This window comes from Mustela putorius, unplaced genomic scaffold, assembly GCF_011764305.1.
Source record: "Mustela putorius furo isolate JIRA1106 unplaced genomic scaffold, ASM1176430v1.1 tig00001566_pilon_pilon_pilon, whole genome shotgun sequence".
Classification (NCBI taxonomy): Eukaryota; Metazoa; Chordata; class Mammalia; order Carnivora; family Mustelidae; genus Mustela; species Mustela putorius.
Genome location: NW_025421798.1, coordinates 268,752 through 289,906, shown reverse-complemented (window position 1 = coordinate 289,906; position 21,155 = coordinate 268,752). Strand labels below are relative to the sequence as shown.

General features: G+C 38.6%; 1 protein-coding gene across 17 annotated transcripts in view; it reads right to left on the bottom strand.

Moving 5' to 3' along the window:
• Nucleotides 1-21,155, bottom strand: part of HUWE1 (HECT, UBA and WWE domain containing E3 ubiquitin protein ligase 1) — a 173,342-nt gene that overhangs the window by 91,783 nt on the left and 60,404 nt on the right. For all 17 annotated transcript variants that reach the window (XM_045087833.1, XM_045087836.1, XM_045087835.1 and 14 more), the window contains 13 exons: nucleotides 16,869-16,931; nucleotides 14,944-15,021; nucleotides 13,899-13,946; nucleotides 13,747-13,815; nucleotides 13,167-13,266; nucleotides 11,746-11,846; nucleotides 11,101-11,251; nucleotides 10,838-10,965; nucleotides 10,052-10,192; nucleotides 9,734-9,839; nucleotides 7,245-7,379; nucleotides 6,640-6,741; nucleotides 6,088-6,168 (listed from right to left, as the gene is read on the bottom strand). In XM_045087833.1, coding sequence (XP_044943768.1) covers nucleotides 6,088-6,168; nucleotides 6,640-6,741; nucleotides 7,245-7,379; nucleotides 9,734-9,839; nucleotides 10,052-10,192; nucleotides 10,838-10,965; nucleotides 11,101-11,251; nucleotides 11,746-11,846; nucleotides 13,167-13,266; nucleotides 13,747-13,815; nucleotides 13,899-13,946; nucleotides 14,944-15,021; nucleotides 16,869-16,931 — 1,303 coding nt within the window. The remainder of the gene's footprint in view (nucleotides 1-6,087; nucleotides 6,169-6,639; nucleotides 6,742-7,244; nucleotides 7,380-9,733; nucleotides 9,840-10,051; nucleotides 10,193-10,837; nucleotides 10,966-11,100; nucleotides 11,252-11,745; nucleotides 11,847-13,166; nucleotides 13,267-13,746; nucleotides 13,816-13,898; nucleotides 13,947-14,943; nucleotides 15,022-16,868; nucleotides 16,932-21,155) is intronic.

Genomic DNA, 21,155 nt, shown 5'->3' with positions numbered 1-21,155 from the left:
CAGTAGGATTTCTGAGAGAGAATATAGAAGTTAAAAGGAACCAAAGGAATTTTCCTGAAGAAAGAAAAATTATCAGTTTTTTAAAAAGGCCTAACCAATTGCTATGAGAGAATACTGAAAAGAAAGAGAACCAAGTATGTCCTGGTCAAATTTGTAAATTCCTAGAGTAAAGAGAAAATGAGGTTACCTACAAAAGAACAAGAACCAGTTTAACATCGTTATTATCTTCAAGGCATAACATTAGAAGACAATAGAGAAATGTCCACAAAACTGTGAAAGAAAAAGAAGTGTAACACTTTAAAAATTACCCAAAGATGTACTCCAACAAAACTAAAACATGAATCAGAAAAGGAAAGTCAAAAAAGTACAAAAAAAATGATGAGAAACAGGTGACATGAAGGCAGGTTGAAGACCTTATGTTGTTGTTCCAGTCTGGCAGAAGACAGAGTAAGAAATTTTTTAAGTTTAGATGTCAATAAAATATAAAAATAACCATTACAAAAAAGGAGTAAGAAAACTAGTGTAAGATTCGGAATATGAAAAAAATTAACATAAGACACAAGACTTCAGTAGAAAGAAAAACATTGGTGATCACAAAAAATACATCAACATAGAAAATTCTTCCTTTTAAGATAAAAAGGTACAATATTTTAATAAATCATTCTGCTGAAAAGAACTAAAAGCTGGATTAAACACCTGAAATATCTTTTTAAATGTGAAGGGCAGACAAAGTAAACTATAGTTAAAGGTCCAAAATAAGTGAAAATGTGGACTCACAGCCTCCGGCTTTTGTCTTAAAAACACAGGGACACAGTGAATAGGAAATCCAGTAGAAAGGGAGTCCATTTATTACAGAAGGCAGTTAACACTAATCACATGTGATGGAACCTGCTGGAAAGTTGGTGCTTTCCAACCCATGATCAGGTCACTCCTGATAAAGGATGGGTCAAGAGTCAGCCCAACTAGAAAGCAGACCACAGTCATTCTGGCACTGGAGGACACCTCAATAAAGGTATGAACACTGTTTATATTTTTTATAGATTCCCGGGTCTTAGGTCAATGGGCTCAAAAGTTACCACATTCAGTATCGTGCTCTATTAGGCTTCCTACATTGCGAATATATTGCTGCTCAGATATCACGTATTACAATTAAAGTCTGTTGTCTCAACTCATACCAAGGCAGCCACACAGGAAACTCATTTTCACGCCATAGCTGACTAATTTGTTCACACTTCTCAAATAAGCTCAGATATTACTCCCTGACTCAGCTCAATGAGACCTCCAGTGATTGCAGTCTCCAGATCCTTAAAGCTGGGCTCAGTGCCATAGTATCCAATGCTACTGGCCATGGCCCAAACTCTAGCATACCAGTGTGATCTTTGCATTCTGTCTTCCATTAGCATCATGGTCAATGGGAATCCATACAAAGGAGCAAACACTCCCTCTCTGAATGGCAAATTCATTTTATTGAGCCACTGCCCCAATCTGGGGATATAAGGTACTATTCCCTCACAAAGATTTAATGTTATACAACCATGTTCTTGGTTTATCCTTCCTGCCACGCTACTGCTGGCAGTTAATATAGGTCTCACTAAATGTTAGTCCCCTTTTAGCTTCCAAATAACACTGACTCTCATGGGGGTACACATTTTATTCATTCAATCTGGGCACTGGCAATAAAAACAAGGCATCATCTGGAACTTTTGATTTGTCTTATCGTCTGTAGACTGCAGACTTAACACAAAAACATAATAGCCTACTTAAGGGCATGCTCTTAAATTTAAAAAAAAAAAGGACAATGGTCTCCTAAATGGGTCTCTCTCTTAACCACTTTATCTTAGTTATCCTGAACTCTCAACCTTTTAAGTCACATGCCATCCTAACAAAATATAACGAGGACCTTCCTATTCTTCTTCTAGTTATGAAACGAATGCCTGCCATGTATGAATCTATAATACCCAAAGAGAGTCTCTTCTCACTTAAAGACACTGCCCCCTTTTTGTACTTGGTGCAACCTATGCTAGATTGGTACCTCCATTTAGAGTGGGTTACAGAATGGGGTCCACTGAAAATTGAGGTCTTTTGCCCTTTCAGACTATTCTGTATGCCACAAAGGTGGTCTCTGCTAAAGTCTTTTCCCAATATAATAGTTTTAAAGGTTCACTAACTGGAGTTCCCTCTTTGTAAGAAATGGAAGTCTTGCCTGTTCCCACACCTACAATTTTATGCTTCTTCTAAAAAGGAAAGGAAGATCGTAAATTAGTTCTCAGTACTAACATTCTTAAATATGGATGCTAGCTCTGGATCCACCCTATTACAGCCCTAATTACAGAGCTAATGAAAGGAAAGCCACTACAGGACCTGGGATAACAATGCCTGTGACTTCCATAAATAAATGGACACCTCCATCATGCCAAGCCTATAGATCTCAACAGGTCTGAAAATATTATGGAACACTCTGGTTCTGGTTGGCCTAGCAATGCCAGATTTGGCTCATGGCCTGCATCTGGGAGTCTACAATTCCAACTCAGTGCCAAACTCCTTGGACTCCTTTATGTCCATGTTGTGACCTGGACTGTTTGGGGATATTCAATCAGTCCACAATTCCCTGTAAGAAATTACTCTGTAACTCCTAGAGACGAAGGAATACTGAAAATCACTTCTGTAATTATTTCTCAAATGTATGAAACCTTCCATCAAAGTTATGGGGTTAGGTCAGGACTCCCATGAACCCAGTATCCTAGAGGATGATGTTAGCACAATCGGTGGTTCCAACCTCCGTGGTAACAGCCCCAAATGTTTAACTGCCCCTATAATGGGTGGCCACATCACTCATCACAATTCCAATGGCCCCATCAGCTGACTTTCCTTTATCTGACAGTCTCACACTTCACTTTCCATTATTCCACCATCACTGCATCAACACTGCCCATCTTCCTCAACCTGAAAGACAATATTTATATAATAGTAACAGAGAATGTCACCTGAGCACTAAAACTCTAGCAATGTTAACAGGTGCCCAGGTTCAGGCAATTAGTTGTACAAACAACTCTTATTCCCTGAAAGGTCTTCAACATTCATACTATCTGTCACCCCCCTGATTAAGCAGTCCATAACAACCATCATGGTGTTGACATCAGCTAATCTAGCAACAGAGCACAAGCTCAGGGAATATGGACTTAAACAGGAAGTTAAGAGAAGAAAAGGTAGCTGGGGAACTTAGGAATATAGTTGGGTATAAAAGTGGGGCAGAAGAGTCAGAGATTGAATTTGGGAAGAGTCAGAATCCTTATTTGGTTGGTTTTAGCACAGAATTGTTGCAGCTGGACAGCACAACCTCACCAGGTATTTCCTTACTGACTTCTTCATGCCCTTCCTAGCCTTCCCCACCAATCCAGAGTCTAGACCATGATGCCCTTCTTGTTGAGACTGTTTTGCCCTCGCATGTCTGCCGTGATATAATTTGGCCACTAGAAACTCCACCCTCCAGCCCCCTTGGGCTACTGGATCTCCTAGGACACAACTCCTATTCAGCAAGGTCATACACTCTACTCCACCAACTGCTCCCTTCTAGTCCATACACCCTGACCTGTGTCCTATGGGTATTTAGTATCCAGGTACCCTAGATCAAACCAGAATGTCTAGTTCGTTGATCAATTCTTGCCACAAAAGGGAACACTGGGCCACCTTTTTAACTTTTATACTGGGCTGCATCACCATCTTTGGTATAATGGGCACAAGATTAGGTGTTTTTAATTCTGTGACATAGACGCATCTTAACAGAGGCTACCCAAACAATGGCACAACTCCTAGCCAATCATATAAACCAAAGAGCTCAAGCCTTAGAAGCCCTTAATGAGGGACAAAGCAGTCTAGCTGCTATAATTAGTAAAAAGATTGGGGGTGCCTGAGTGGCTCAGTTGGTTAAGTGTCTAACTCTTGGTTTCGGTTCAGGTCACGATCTTGGGAGCCATGGGATCAAGCCTGCATTGGGCTCCGCACCCAGTGCAGAGTCAGCTTGAGATCTGTTCCCCCTTCCCTCCCCATTCCAGCTTCCACTTGAGCAAGAGTGTGCACTCTCTCTCTCTCTAAAATAAATAAATAAACTCTTAAAACAGATGAGTATTAAACTACTGTCACTTTAAGGCAGCGTTTGTGCCTTAGGGGACTTCCTTCTGTAGGTGGGTCAAAAATATAAGTAAGGTATCCAGAAGAATTAAAATAAAAGAACAAGGGGCGTGTGGGTGGCTCAGTGGGTTAAAGCCTCCACCTTCGGCTCAGGTCATGATCCCAGGGTTCTGGAATTGAGCCCTGCATCGGGCTCTCTGCTCAGCAGGGAGCCTGCTTCCTTCCCTCTCTGCCTGCTTCTCTGCCTACTTGTGATCTCTATCAAATAAATAAATAAAATCTTAAACACAACAACAACAACAACAACAACAAAATAAATAGCCAACTACATTAAAAAAAATGTGCCAGCAGATTCTTAGACCCCCATTAATTTCTTTTCCTGGCTGTCTCCTGGCTAGAGTGAAAGGCTCTACACTATCATTTATGGAGCTGTAATAATAATTGCTGGCCTAATTATTTTGAGTTGGCTTTGCAAATTTGGTCCCTCTCAAATACAAGTTATTTACAGGAAACCAGGAAAGTTATCATGCTAATTTAAATAGCAGGGATGAAGTACAAGACTCTAGAGAAGAATTCTGACCTCCACTATGTTTGCTTTAGTGCTCTAAATATCATTTCTGGCTTCTTGTGTCATTCTGAAGGCTTACCTGCTACCTGCCTCCACCCCATAAGCATACATGTCCTCTTGCTGCCTCCTTTAAACTTTCCCTTTGCAAGATGCCTGTGTACTTGCTTTTCTCTGTTTTGGGGCTTTCTCCCAGAGAGAGCCATCCTTCTTCCCTGCACCGTAACTTGGGACTTCTCCACCTGTATAAGAAATCTTTGATTTTACTAAAGAACTACTTCCATGAGTTCTGCCATATGAACCTAACCTTGGGAGGGTGTCTCTCCATGTCAAGATGGAGTTGCTATAGTACAAGGGAATACTTCCTCACCCTGATAAAGAGGAATAAGACCTTCTGCTAACCTCAGATTTAATGGTGAAATACTGAATGCTCCCCTCCCTTGAGTTCAGGAATAAAGCGAAAAGGCCCATTCTCACCACTTCTATTTGGCATTATATTGGAAATCTTTGCCAATGCAGTTAGACATAAAAAGCAAAATGATTATTAAAAAAAGAACTGCTTGTAGATGAGAAACCTATATAGAGTATCTTAAGAAATTAACAAAGCAATTATGAACTTCTAAGTGAATTTAGCAAGGTCACAGGATACAAACTTAAAATATAAAACCCCAATTTGTTTTAGGCAAGGGACCACGTACCTAAATTGTAATAGCCAAAACTACTACCTCCAGATACCCCAAAGTGTGCTACTGGTACAAGGAGGTTTTGTTTATTTCTACACTTCCCACTACATTCCTTTAGTTTTAAGGAGAATTCTAGACACTGATGTATCTCAATGTCCTGAATATGTATGGCACCCAATAAATGAAAAAAAAAATGAAGTTTTAACAACAGCAATACACAGAATACTGCCAAAATAAAGTTGCACAGGCATTTTTACAAATAATTACAAAGGAACCACAGCTTCCCCAACTGAATTTTCTACAGTGAGAAACTATTTTCTATACTACAGTTTGTGGGAGGTCTGTCATTCAATTCTAAGAATGGAAACCACTCTGACTGAATTTTCCAGACCAAGATGAGGGACCAACCATTGAATTAAGACATGCTTCTTATCACACTTGCAATGTTAAGTACAGCACAAAGTATAATATTACTTATCACAAATGATTTATAATATACTTCTTATAGAAAGTATATTTGATATTCAAAAAATGGGTATTTGAATATCTGACCTTTCTCTATTTCTGACCTTTCTCTATTTCATCATCAACTAGAAAGATACATAACACAGTGGACAAATGTGGACAGTAATATCCTATAAGGATATAACATACACAGAGAACTCTGCCAGGTTATTCCAGCGTGGTATAACCAACTATAATACCACTTACCGAGGAGGAAGAGTGATGGGCCATAGTATTCTGCATTACTGATGATGTGCTTCAGGGAGGTAGGGAGAGAACCATCCATCACTAAGAGAAAAGAAAAGTGAACATCAAAGAGAATATGATCAGCATAGAAATAGTCTGATAGGTAGAGATGATAGAACAATGCATTATATATACCACCACTGTGGTAAACATCCTGTGTTGATTCCAGTCTAATGGTTTCTACTTAGTTCCTCCTATATTATTTATTCCTTGTCCATGAAATAGCCTCTTAACAGTGGGTCAAAGAACAAAAGAATACAGACATAGACAAAGTGGAGTAGCAGACTGGAAGTGAGCACAGAGTCAAAAGCTGAAAAAGGAAAAAAATAGGTCAATCATTATGAAAATAGCTAGAGAATCCTTAGGTCTAGGAAAAGTGACACTAAAAGACTAAAAGCATGGCATGCCTTTTCTTAAGCCTGTTTTATAAAACAAGAGTAGCATCAGTATCGAAAGAACTACATCTTTGGAAAGAGTCAGATATCCTTCAAGAAAGAATCTAAAATCAAATACCATGTCGTATGCCATCTGAGAAAGCTGGGTCTTGAATGGCCTTCTTGAGGAAATTCAACATGGATTTGAGAAGTGCCGCTCTTTGTGGAATACACTGGACTCCTGGCAAGAGAGAAAGATGGAGGATTATACTGAGTTCACCATCAGACCACAATAAGTAGGCACATAAAACAAATTTTTAAGAGAAGCATATACACTATATCAACACCAGCAGATATTCGAAATGAGATCTCTGGATGTTGGGAAGAGTACATACTTACTAAGCTTTAAAAATGGGAAAATAAATCACCAAGGGCTACACAAAACTAATACTAAAAGGAAAAGACAAGTAAAAAGATTAACTCTGGGATCCTCAGTTTCTGTTTTAGGTATTATCTGCTGACATGGGTGCTTTGATAAAATAATCAACATGTGAACAGTTGGAAAACTATGAAATGCTATGAAATAAATGTTAATATGAGAAAATGGATACCAGAAAGGCAAAGTAACATGCATAGTCCTAAGAAACAAACCTCCAAATGTATCACTAAAGCTGTTCCCAAAGTACCTCCTTGACTAGTTTAGTAATACATTGTGGAAGACTGTGTATCTACTTGTCTACCCACCAGGACGGGGGCCAGGGCCAGAGCCAGAGGAGATGCTAGTGCTGCTGCTAGAACTGGATGCCCTTAATTCAACATCTAGCCGGTGCTCCACAGAGATGGATGAGCCTGGACTACTTTCCATAGTCACATCTGTAACTAAAGTAAAAGTTATGATAAAGAAACTTGTTAGAATAAAGCACCGCCAAAAGAATGAAAAAATTTTTCCCATTAAGGTGAGATAAATGATACAAAAAATGGTGACAGATATCGAAACTCAAAATAAAAATGTAAGCTTTCCACAAATAGAGGAATATTTAACAGCACTAGTTATTTAAGAAATGCAAGTTAAAAACAATCCTTCAAAAGAAATCCCCTTCAATATTTCTCACCCACCAAATGTGGGAGGAGAAACAATGGTAAGTAAAACATGCAATTTCACACACTACTAGTGGGTAGCAGACTATGGGTAAAGCTTTTTCTAATTTTAATGAAGTACAAAATACATAATTACTTCTTATAATTTATAAAATATAATACAGTTTCTACAGTATTAAACCACTGCTTACACTGGAAATACTTTCTTCCAACCTTTTTATACATACACAAACATACATACTTGTGCCTACTTATATAAAGGCAGCACACACTCATAGTTTTGTAACCCTTTTATAGAATATAAATTTTCCTCTACAAATACATCAGAATCACCTGGATTAGTTATTAAAAATGTGAATTTCCTGCGATGCCTGAGTGGCTCAGTTGTTTAAGAGTCCAACTCTTGTTTTCAGCTCAGGTTACAATCTTCAGGGTTATGGGGTCATGCCCCAAGTAGGGCTCTGCACTCTGCAGGGAGCCTGCTTGAGATTCTCTCTCCCTCTCCTGTCCCCACCCACCAACTTATACATACTCTCTCTAAATAAATAAAATCTTTAAACAATTTTTTTAAAGTGTGGATCTTTTTTTTTTTTTTTTAAAGATTTTATTTATTTGACAGGCAGAGATCACAAGTAGGCAGAGAGGCAGGCAGAGAGAGAGGAGGAAGCAGGCTCCCTGCTGAGCAGAGAGCCCGATGCGGGGCTCGATCCCAGGACCCTGAGATCATGACCCGAGCCGAAGGCAGCGGCTTAACCCACTGAGCCACCCAGGCGCCCCAAAGTGTGGATCTTTCTGGTCTACACTTGCACACTTCTGAATCAAACATTGCAGATGAGATCTATAACTTTTTAAAAATTTTATTTATTTTATTTGAGAGAGAGAACACAAGTGCACAAGTTAGGGTGTGGGGGGAGGGAGAGAGAATCTCAAGCAGACTCCACAATGAGCACAGAACCTGATGTGGGCCTAAATCTCAGGATACTGAGATCATGACCTGAACTGAAATTAAGAGTTGGACGCTTAACCAACTGAGCCACCCAGGTGCCCCTGAGATCTACATCTTCAGCAAGCACTTTAATTTATTCTTATGCATATTCAAATTTGGTAACACCTGATTTATAATAAATAATGAGGCTTTTAAATAGTCTTTTATTTAGTAGATGTCACATTTTAATCAACACTCTGGGATCTCACCCATTAAGTCAAATGCCAGCTTGCCCACAATAAACCAGAGACAGAAACTGGGTAAAGGAGTTCCTAGGGGCAACAATGCATGTAAATAACTGTGTTCAGGAAAGATAACAGAAAAAAAGGAACAGTATCCTATGGGTACTGAGTGTTGAGAATGAAACCATTATGAATTCTGGTACCTTTATCATAAGCATGATAACAGATTCATGTAATGACATCCTGGGTCATTAAGGTAAGAATCTGAATTCTAAGAAAGCTGTTTTGGGGAATGGTTTTTTGCTTTTATTACTATTACTATGAATTATGCATGGGGGGGCAGGGAGAGTGTTAAAAAAAAAAGGACACACATGATGATGCACCCAAAGATTAAGAATATCTGGTTATCTAGCTTTTTGGCTTTATGGTTTAAAATATGTTCCCTATTCAACAACTTCTTCACCTCTCCTGTTCCTTCTCAAAATAACCCGACAGTTTCCATTTTAGGGTCTAATTCTCCTTATCTTTCTCAAACACATTATTTAAACACCTACGATTTATCAGACACTGCTGAAGATAGAGCAGTGAACAAAACAGTACCCTGATCTCATGGAGCTTACATTTTAGTGGGAATAGGAAGATAATGAACCAATACTTAGAAAACAGCTATTAAGCCTTGAAATAAAACAGATTAACATCCCATAGAGTGACTGTAGTGCTCTACTGCAGCTCTACCATCTGCTTCACTTTCCACTGCTATTCCCAACAACTTGTGCCTCCTCCTTTTATAATTATCCTCACGAAAAATACACAAATTACTTATGTAGAAAAATACTGCTTTGTTGCTGAAAATACACACTCAAGTCACTTGTGCACTTTGGAATTTATGAGGAGGAAGAATGAAAATTGGGGCTGGATGATAAGAAAATGCCAAGCACAAAAATACTGACTTAGTAACTGTTAATTACCATCCATATCAGTTTCCATTTCTTCTCCTTCTTGTGTAGTACTGGGTCTCTGGATCTTTGGCTTGATCACAAATGGACATTCTTTCCGACACAAATCTACTTCATGCTACAATCAAGGGAAAAGTAGTAAGAAAATCCTACATATATACCAGGAGTTAAAAATAATTATAATGAAAGAATGTCACAGGCAGATTATAAAATTGGTTTCTAAAAACAGAAAAGGGCTAAGATGGCTCTTTAGAGTTATTAGGATACTTCCTAGGTTCATCTTTTACTGGCTGGGTATGTCTAGGCCAAGTACTCCTTGTATAATAATACCTCGAGTCTATAAATGAAGATAGAAAGTCCACTATGGGATTGAAAAGCTGCCATGTCCAGGTTGGTGATAAGGTCAACCACTCTAACAGCTCTGGTGACAAATGTTATCTGGTCTTGTTCATCACCAAGAAACTTTATAACCTATTGAGGAGAGAAAAAAAAAGACAAAGCCAATCAAAAGAAGAGACACAAAACTGTGAATAATGTATTCTTTTGGAAACATGCAGTCTAGGGTCTCAAGGAGGCAAATACTGTGTGGGAGGAAAATATAGGTGTTTGTCAAATGTTAGCTCTATTACTTCTGGGACTCAACTTCCTGAGGTAATGGGGACATAAAATTACTTTTCAAGTTTAAATAAAATATTCAGGGAGAAAAACGCTGGTGCCCAGTGCCAAGCACAAAGTAAAACCAATGTACCTTAACAGCACAATTTACAAAGTACCTTTACATATTTTTTCTTTGGAGTAACAGCTTAAGGTCATGGTAAGATATGGCTAGTCATGACTAGTACCTGGAGAGTACCTGGAGCCTCCTGACTCTCAGACCAAGCTACACTATGATCAATTCTTAATAATTAAGCTGCACTTAAAAGCTGTTAATGAGATAGATAACTAGAATACCAAACTAGAAAAATTAAGAACATTTTCTGGGTAAGCTTCCTTATGCTATCTGCTCTCACTGTTAACCGTTCCAAACCTGTAACTCTACACCTGCTCTTAGTTGATTTCCCCACAGATGTATTAAAAAAAAAAATACCCAAAAAACAAACAAAAAAAACAAGGCACCTTCAATAAGGCTTCCATCATTCCACAGGAGACCAAGGCTTCACCACCAGCATCGTAGCTGGCCAGATGGTATAAAAAAGAGAAGAGAGCAGTGGCAAACTGGTGAGGGTATGGATCCATGGAAGGATCTATATGGGAAGTTGGGAGAGACAGAAAAAAAGCAAGCTCAGAATATGATGTTAAGAGGGCAAGATGTTAAACAAAGACTGATAAAAGCAAGGGTGAAGTTTCTGCTAGCTTAAAGAATAATCATCAAAACTTACCAATCATGGCTTGGATACAGTTCCGCACAAGTACAGGCAAAAATCCATGGTAAGAGGCAGTTCCAGTACAGTCAATAATACTGCTGAGTTTGGGAGTTCTCTCCAAATGGACAATTGATGTTAATGTTCGTAAAGAAGCAGCTTTAATCTCCTACGAAAACAGAAGGTAAACATGTGATATATTAAATAAGTTGATGACTGGGGGCACCTGGGTGGCTCAGTCAGGTAAGCATCTGACTCGTGATTTCCACCTGGGTCATGATCTCATGGCTGTGAGATTGAGTCCTGTGCTCAGTACAGAGTCAGCTTGAGATCCTCTCCCTCCACCCCTTCCCCCACACACTCTAAAATAAATAAATAAAATAAATCTTAAATAAAAAAAGGTAGATGATTGAACCATGTTGCTAATATCCAGAACTCAAAATTAAGGTCATTCTACTGTTAAAGGTTTGGGGTAGATGGAGGTCTGTTGAGAGTAACATTGAAAATCCAGCCCTTAATTTTGTAGCTAAATATCCAAAGAGGAAGATGTAACACAACTAAACTCCCCTTCTGGAACTCATTCTAAACCCCTGGGAGAAACCAAAAGGAAAATAAGCAAAATACACACAAGCCTGACATACACATTAGAATATTAATACTTACCATAAGCTGCTTATCTGTTATCTGAAGGACATCTACCAACTCCTCTATCAACCCATTATATAAGATACTGTTTGCTGACTCCTGCAAGGCATTGGAATACACTGCAAAAGGAGAAATAAACACTTTAGGCAAGAAGGCAGTGGTCAAGCCACTGCCCAATGACAAACCTTTGGCACCTACTGATTCTGGGAAAAGAGTTCCTTCCAACCAGCATTGGAGGGCAGAATCACTGAATTTTGGAAGATTGATCAAATAGGGTGATAAGCCTTAAATATCCTCCAAATTGACAGATTCTCCTATTATTAGTACTGGTAGTCATGAGCAAGGATTTTTGGGAATGGAAGTATGAAGAGAAAGTGAAGAGCTAATTTTTTATAGTATCACTACTTGATAGAGCAACTATTAGGCCTTTCGTATACACTTCACACGAAGACTAGTCTCTTCGTGTGATACTTCTGTTTTTCATTGGAAACACTTATATAGGCTGTAAAGAACAGAATTTTGGACTACCGCAGACTAAGTCAGAAACTTGTAAATGACACTGTGGAGTAAAAGTTGAGAATGTGTATAATCCACTTTCAATGAATCCCACACAGACGTAATAGTAGACACGGTCTCCTGAAGTGCAACTAATGGATTCAAACACATTCATTTAGTTAAACAAACATGTATCCATTAATGTGCCAGAAGTTATGCGAGGTATGAGTACAAAAAGAAGAGTATGAATTTCACTTCAAGAACTCATAGTTTAAAAGAGGAGAAAAACAAATAACATAACAAAAGCTGGTAATATCAACAGCAGCTACCATTTCATACCTTCTAAGTGCCTAGCCTGTGCTAGGTGCTTTATAGGTTTTCATTTAATCCTTGTATCAGTCTATAAGGTAAGCGCTACCCCAATATTAAATGAAGAAACAGGCCAAAAGCATAAACATGTAGCACTAATCATCTGCAGAATCCGGATGAGAGCCCAGGACTGATTCCAAAACCAATGTCCTTTCCATTCTACCACTCTGAAGTAAAAGTAAAATACACAGTATTGACTTCTTAATTAATATCTTCTAACTTCAAAATTGTACTACTGACAGGACAGAAGAGGAAGATGAAATGGCAAAAGGACGAATAGGGGCTAGGAGAGAGGACTACCTGAACATCCATCTAAAAGAAAAAGGGCCAAAATCCAGACTAAACCCAGGCAATACATTTGTTAAGTATTATACTGCTTTCTAATACAACATTAACAAGCTCAAGAATGATGAATATAGTGAACATTAGAAATGCAGGCAATTTTACAAATTAATTTGCCACCTAGATAACTACAATTAAGCCTCACAGCAACAAAGACATAGATGAAGCTCAAAGGAAATCATGTCTAAACTGCCTAATCAGGGCCTGTTATTTATAGTGTTATAGTCTCTTACCTAGTATAGATATTGCATGCAGCCTGGCTTGAACAGCCTGCAATCGTTTCCTGTGATTAGAAAAGCCATGGGCCAGCCGTATGTGTGTAAATAACAGCATCTGTGTAGGAATAGAAGACCTAAATCAGGAAACCAATGAAAATGGAGAATGTACTTTCTAATGGCTAAATCTTACCTACTGGGGTATTTGGTAAAATGGTATAGTGATAGTTCTTGGCAACAAGCTGAAGACATTCACAAGAGTTCTGATTGTTATTAATCAAATATTTTATCACCATAAGAATGGCCAGAAAAAACACAACTAAATGTTTTCTCTTTCATATGTAAAGTGTTGATACTAACACTCCATTTTGCATGATGAGTAAAGCAGCTTATGTCTTTCTCAATTCTCATAAAAACCTAACTAGGAAGTGAGCAGGTGCTGGCCTCATAAAAGATGAGGAAACTAAGGCTCAGAGGCTAATTTACCCATGATCTGACTCCTTCCTTTCTGATATGCTGTCTCCCAGCCCAATAAGTACCATTAATCTACATGGATGACAATCCACACCCTTTAGATAAATATTAGGACCTATCATACCTGCTTGTCCTTAGGAATGCTATACATTTTGGTAAGCGATTCCATGATTTCGGAAGGGCTTTCTGAAATCTACATTAGAAAAAAAAACTGGTTAGGAACAAAAAATAAACTGAATGTTAGGAAACTGGCCAACAGTCAAAGATTCCTCTTACCTTGTCAAGTTGCTCTATGTGAATATAATGTAGTGTGTTACTAGTTGTCTGAAATTAAAAAGATAGAGTTGTCAGAAGTCAATGTTAATACCTTAGCTTCCCGTTCCATAAGACTAAAAGAGAGCTGTCTGAATACTAAGATGTCACCCTAGGTTGAAGCCTAACTGAATGCTCTTAAAATTAAGGTAACTTTAGAGTCCCCCAAAATACCCATTTTATATACAGAATATTCTCAAAAAAGCTTCTTTGAAGACAACAGTATCAAAATATAATGCACACAGTCAGACATAATATTCTTCCTTATCCCTTTTAAAAGTTTTGTTTTTTAATTGAAGTATAATTAACATACACTGTTGTATTTGTTTCAAGTGTACAGTATAATGATTCAGCACTTCCACACATTACTCAGTGCTCATCATGGTAAGGGTTACTTTTAATTCCCTTTATTATTTAACTCCCCCACCCACCTCCACTCCAGCAACCACCAATTTGTTCTCTGTATTGTCTCTTTTCTCTCCCTTACCCTTTTTTTAAACCTAGCTTAATTCCCACAGCCTCTGTATTCATAGCAAAGACCAAATCCATGAAAATGGCTTCCACTCTAAATATGTACTACAGCTGTTTTCACGGCACCATTGATCTAGAAATTATGCTACAGGTAGAAAAAAATCTATTCACTAAGCTACTTATAAACAAAACTGAATTTTAGTACCTCCTCAAAGAATATGGAATGACTAGAGAATTGAAGCAGGACCTTGTAAGCAATATACAGGCTTCTTACAAACTGGCTAAGTACAGAAAAATGCACCAAGTTATGGCAATGCCTCACAGGGGAGTCCTGTCTTTCAGCAGCTCCAACATAAGTAAACTTATCAGAGCTGGGCATACAATGAATAGTTATTTCTGAGAAGGTACTAGCTATGTTTAATTTGGGAGGGCAGCAATGAAGCTCAAAACCATCCCTTCATTTAACTGAGGAGTCCCAGAAGTCAACCCCAGTTACAGTACATCATAGACTCTATCAGAACAAGTCAATGAGACTCACCCTTTTCTCGATTTTGACCTCGGCCCCAGGGTCTGCATAGAATTCAAAGTGTAGTGTAGTTGCACTGGGTGGGTATTTCTGTGTATAAAGCACATGAAAGAATCAGATAATGTCTTCTCCTCAAATCTTCCTCCAAAGTCCTAACCACCTGTCCAACTCACTGTAGCAGCAGAATGAGCAGTGTAGTCAGCAGCTACAGTGCCTTCACCCCTCATCTTAGCAGAGCTCAGATAGCTTATAACACAAAATCAGGATGATGGCGACCAGAGCTCCAAAAGCCTTCACATTTCTTACTTATAAGTTATCAGCCGCCCTTTATTTCAAGAGATTAATTCTGACTGTGGCTATTCTCAAGAGGAAAAGGAGAGGCAAGTCTGCCAAGCAATAATGAATAAGAATCCAAGAAAGGATGGAGAACAAATACAAGGGTCTAAGTACCAACTTGGGAGTGGAAAAGAACATTTTTATGGAAACTTTAGTGTATATCATCACTGTTTGAAATAGTTTTTCAAACTGTGCCTTCTTAATTCTTTAAATACCCTTTCATACCATTCTACACCACTTCCCATGGTCTCAAAATGCTTTTCTGCATAGGTGAATACCAAGTCAATATAAATCAGACCATGACAAAAATCCACTTTAACTCTGAAAAGCAAAAACAAAATTAAGATGACAACAGCATGCCCATTAAAATGAATCCTTAAAAGAAAGCAGTAGCAGTGGTTGCCTCTGAAATGAGGAATTATATAAATTTTTAAAATCGAAAGAATTACAGTATACAATTATTTTAAAGTTGCATGTATATATGTATTTTTAAAAACATGCATATGCATTATTCCCTTTTAAAATACACATATTTTTCAAAGTCTCACTGATATACCAAATATCAATAAATAAAAGGATGTGTGATTTCTTAACACAGATTGGGCCCCAGACAGACAGCATACAAACAGTACAGTGTTATCACACTGTTTTGACAAAGGGTAAAGAACAAGCTTGATATACAAAAGGAAGCTCAGAATTAACCAAATTTAAGATGAAAGTTATTTTCTCTTAATTAGAATTCCAAGCTGAATACTCTTTAAGATTTATGTAGCTTTAATAAATAGATAACACTAACCTCTGTATTACCCAATATTCATTCATATAACACACACTAAAGAAAGTATACCAACTAAGGCAGGAAAGTAATTTATTTTAATTTGTAGTTTTCTTCGACCAGAAAAAAAACCCATCTTCCCAGGGGGGAAAAGCTTGCTAAGATAAATTCACTAAATTTCTTTACAGCTATTTGTCCTGTGCATGACAAACTGACAAATTTTCTAACATCTGTTGGAAAATATAATTGCTTCTTGGCACAGAACCGTTTTTAACAAATCCAATTGTGCCTTGTGGTTCCAAAACAACCTATCAAAGCAAAAGGGAGGATGCCCTAACCTTTTATCCAAAGCATGGATGAAAGGTATAAGGACAGAACATGAAGAGTAAACATTTAAAACACACAGAACATTTTAAGTTCTCAATAACCTTCATGGCAGGACTATTCCCCAAGCATCCATTCTTAAAAACCATGCTATACTGCCCAGAGTTCCAATAGTTCCAGTAAGAGAATGCAAACAAATACACTTTCTGGGATTTTTTCAACACTTTTAAACCTATTTACCAAATACAGCTTTCTACTCAAGAGCTGGGTATGAACATACACCGTGTTTCTGAGATTCTTCCTACTGTCAGCACACTGAGGGCCCAAGCATTTCTAGATGAGGTGTGTTATGTCTCAATTGAGCTCAGGTTCCTCAAAGGTCCTGCCTGATTTGAAGCGGCAACTTAATATACCATATATTTGAGCCTTACCATAAAGTAAGGCTCAAAAAGAGACCACACATAACTCTGCCAAAAGACACCAATACCCCAGAATTACTTACCATCATATGCAAGTCTCTACAACATTCTGCAAGTCCAAAGCCGTTCTCCTTTCCACCCCAACTCTTAAAAAAGGAAAAAGACAGGGTTAAAATAGTGCTTAAAGTTAGCCCTGTGTATAAAATATTTAAGAGTATGCGGCTGCCTGGAATACGGTGTTGAGAAGACATCCACTATGAAAGTCCAACAGAGGGAGCAAATAGAAGCAAGGACTTAAGACCCAAGGCAAGATGGTCTGCCTAAAGGGGATTTCTCCAATGAGATAAATTTCACTTTCTGTAAGGATGCTACTGGGAAGAACATAAGCAACTATTGCACTGTAAATGCCTGTTGTCATACTTGCTGACAGGTCAGTTTTATCCCATCAGGCCTTCAGTACTCCATTATGCTTTCCATGCTCTCAGCTTGTATCACCTTCTTCACTACAGTGAGGAATCACATGCTCTACAGTCCCACTTTTTTAAAAGATTTTATTTATTTTTTTGACACAGAGAGAGAGAGATCACAAGTAGACAGAGAGGCAGACAGAGAGAGAGGAGGAAGCAGGCTCCCTGCTGCAGAGAGAAGCCGACACGGGGCTCAATCCCAAGACCCTGAGATCATGACATGAGCTGGAGGCAGAGGCTTAACCCACTGACCCACCCAGGCACCCCATACAGTCCCATTTTTAAACATGAACCAAGCTGCAAAGGAGAAGACTCTACTGCTTACTTCTACTAAGCTCTGCCACCACAAAGTCTAAAAACTCATCAACACTAGCCTCTAAGGTAATGGGAGAGAATGACTAAATTGTGCACTATTTACTGGCCTTCAAACCCAAACCTCCAGCCATATATTCTTGCTTAATAAACTCGCTTGCATTTTCAACAGTGCTTAAGATATCAAACATTTTTGCTTGATTTGGAATGCTCCCAAGGGTGGGGTGAACATTTGTTGAAAACATTAAATAGCAAATGCATTAATCCCTGCTTCATGGGACAAGGCAAACAATTGCGTTCAACAACAGACAAACTGAAAAGCTTGAGGGGAAAAGGCTAGGGTGTGAGATGCTTCAGAGAATAAGGGCTTGGAAAAGTTTCACAGACTCCTGGGAATCTAGGAGGCCACATGTATGTCCAAGGTTAAGCACATTCTCGGGAAAGTCCCGAGAAAGCCCTAAGTTCTACATGCCTGGGTGGTCATCAGGCTCTGTTCAAGTCACAAGTGAAGGCTAAGGCAGAGTTTGTAAGCATCCTGGTTAAGCAGTGAAGATATGAGTATTGCCAGTGAAGATATGAGTATTGCCATTGAAGATACTAACATATAACAACAGAACCTACCTGTGCAGGGAAGTATGTATTTTTTTTGTTCAGGAGTTTAAGGCAAATCACTAGCTAACCACTAATATAAGAGCATAGATTCTGATGATCACATAATTATGAAATCAGGTCAGGAAAGTCTAAAGAAACAACAACAAACCATAACAACAAACCCTGGTGAAGGGTGAGAATTTGATTTCCAAAGTAGCCACATTATAGTATTAAAAATGTCCACCATTCAACAACAACAAAAAAAACTATGAGGTATACAAAGAAACAAGACTATGAAACACACAAAGGAAAAAGAAATTACAGCAACATGAGCATAAGCAGTGATGTCAGCATTATGGCCAAATAAGACATATCTCACTGCCCCTATGCAACACCTGGCATCCACCCATGAACAAAAGTGCCTTTGTTGGAGTTGGGGAACCTAGCCCCATAAACCCAAGGATGGGGGTGGTGGAGAGTCTCATCCAATTGCCTACTGGGTAACAGACTTAAAAGACCTTGGTCCCAGCTACATACCCTGCAGTGGCCTATGAACCAGCTACTGACACTCTGAGGAGCCCCAGGAGAACATGGTCTTAAAGAATCACCCATGGGTGAAGGTATGATTTGTGGGATTATGACTGAATGCCTCTAAGTCAGGATCCTACCCAGGCGGAATAATAATACAGCAGGGTCATGGGGCCTCTGCTGGCCTCAGCCAGCCAGTTCCCCACCGTCCCTGCCACCTGTTGGGGCCAGGGTCCGGTGCGTACAGCTGCTCATCCCAGGAAATGGGATATGGCCAGAAAGAGGGCTGCCCCCTTGCTGTCACACAATGCACATTTGTGGGAACCTGGAGATAAACCATTCATAGATGACCTGCTTCTGGGTCGGGAGAGCAGAATCCTCACTGTGATCTATTGAAAGTCAACTCTGACACAAGGGTTTGTGAAAATTAACAAAAAAAAAAATAAACAAACAAATGATCACCCATGGATGATAAAGTTCAAAGGACAAAAATATTAAAAAATAGTAAGAGCTAAAATAATTTATTAATGAATATACAATTTGAGAAGAGGTAAACTGAACATTAAAAACATAAAATAAGGTTGGAAGTTAAAGGGTAGAGTATTTGTGTGTGACCAAAGTTGTTATCAGCTTAAAAAAAACTTATCTATGTTTTATGTAAAGCTCATGGTAACCACAAAACAAAAACCTAGATTAGATAGAAAAAAGATAAACAAAAAGGAATCAAAGCATACTACTATGGGAAACCATCAGTTCACAAAGAAAGGCAGGGAGAGAGGAATAAAGGACAGGAAAATACAGAACAGCCAGAAAACAGTAAGATGGCATTACTAAGTCCTCCCCTATCAATAATTACTCTAAATGCAGATGTATTGATTTTCCAATTAAAAGGCACGGTATGGCTGGCTGGATTAAAAAAACAAAACCGAATCAAGAAATGGACAGAAGACATGAAGAGACATTTCTCCAAAGATGACATCCAAAAGACACAAGAAAAAGTATTCAACATCACTTGGCATCAGGGGAATACAAATCAAAACCACAATGAGATACGACCTCATATCAGTCAGAATGGCTAAAATTAACAAATCAGGAAACAACAGACGTTGGCAAGAATGTGGAGAAAGGGAACCCTTCTAGCTGGTGCAGCCACTCTGGAAAACAGTATGGAGGTTCCTCCAAAAGTTGAAAATAAAGCTACCCTTCAACCCAGCAATTGCACTACTGGATATTTACCCCAAAGATACAAATGTAGTGATCTGAAGGGTCACCTGCACCCCAATGTTTATAGCATCAATGTTGCTAAATTATGGAAAGAGCCCAGATGTCCATTGACAGATGAATGGATAAAGATGTGGTATATAACTACACACACACACGCACACACACAGAGGAATATTATGCAGCCATCAAAAACGAAATCTTGCCATGTGCGACAACATGGATGAACTAGAGGGTATTATACTAAATGAAATAAGTCAATCAGAGAAAGAAAATTATCATATGATCTCACTGACACGTGGAATTTAAGAAACAAGGCAGAGGATCAGAGGGGAAGAGAGAAAAAATGAAACAAGACAAACACAGAGAGGGAGACAAAGCATAAGGGCTCTTATGGAGGTTGCTGGAGTAGAGAGGGGTGGAGGGTTGGGCTAAGTGGGTGATGGACACTGGGGAGGGTATCTGTTGTAAAGAGCACTGGATATTATATAAGATTGATGAATTACAGACCTGTACCCCCGAAACAAATAACATATATGTTAATTAATTGAATTTAAATAAAATTTAAACGAAGTCTCAGCAGCTTACAAGGGACTTACTCCGGCTTTAAGGATACATGCAGAGTCAAAGTGAAGGAATGAAAAAGATATTCTATGCAGCAGAAACAGAAGGAGAGCATGGGTTGCTGTACTTGTATCAGACAAAATACTTTTACTAAAAACCTATAACAAGAGACAAAGAGGGGCACCTGGGTGCTCAGTGGGTTAAGCCTCTGCCTTTGGCTCGGGTCGTGATCCCAGGGTCCTGGGATCGAGCCCTGCATCGGGGTCTCTGCTCAGCAGGGAGCCTGCTTCCCCCTCTCTCTCTGCCTGCCTCTCTGCCTACTTGTGATCTCTGTGTCAAATAAATAAACAAGATCTTAAAAAAAAAAAGACAAAGAAGGTCATTATATAATAATAAAGGGGTTAATTCAAAGAGTATATAGCAATTGTAAATTATATACATACAATACTGGAGCACCCAAATACATTAAAAGCAAATACTAACAGATCTGAAGGGAGAAACAGATTAATAACAGATGATAGGGGATGTCAATACTTTACTTTTTTCACCAATGGATAAACTGTCCCAACAGAATATAAGGAAATGTTGAATTTAAACTATACCTTTCAAAAAAAGTTTTTATTTAAATTCCAGTTAATACAGTGTGATATTAGTTTCAGGTGTACAATATAATGATTCAACACTTTC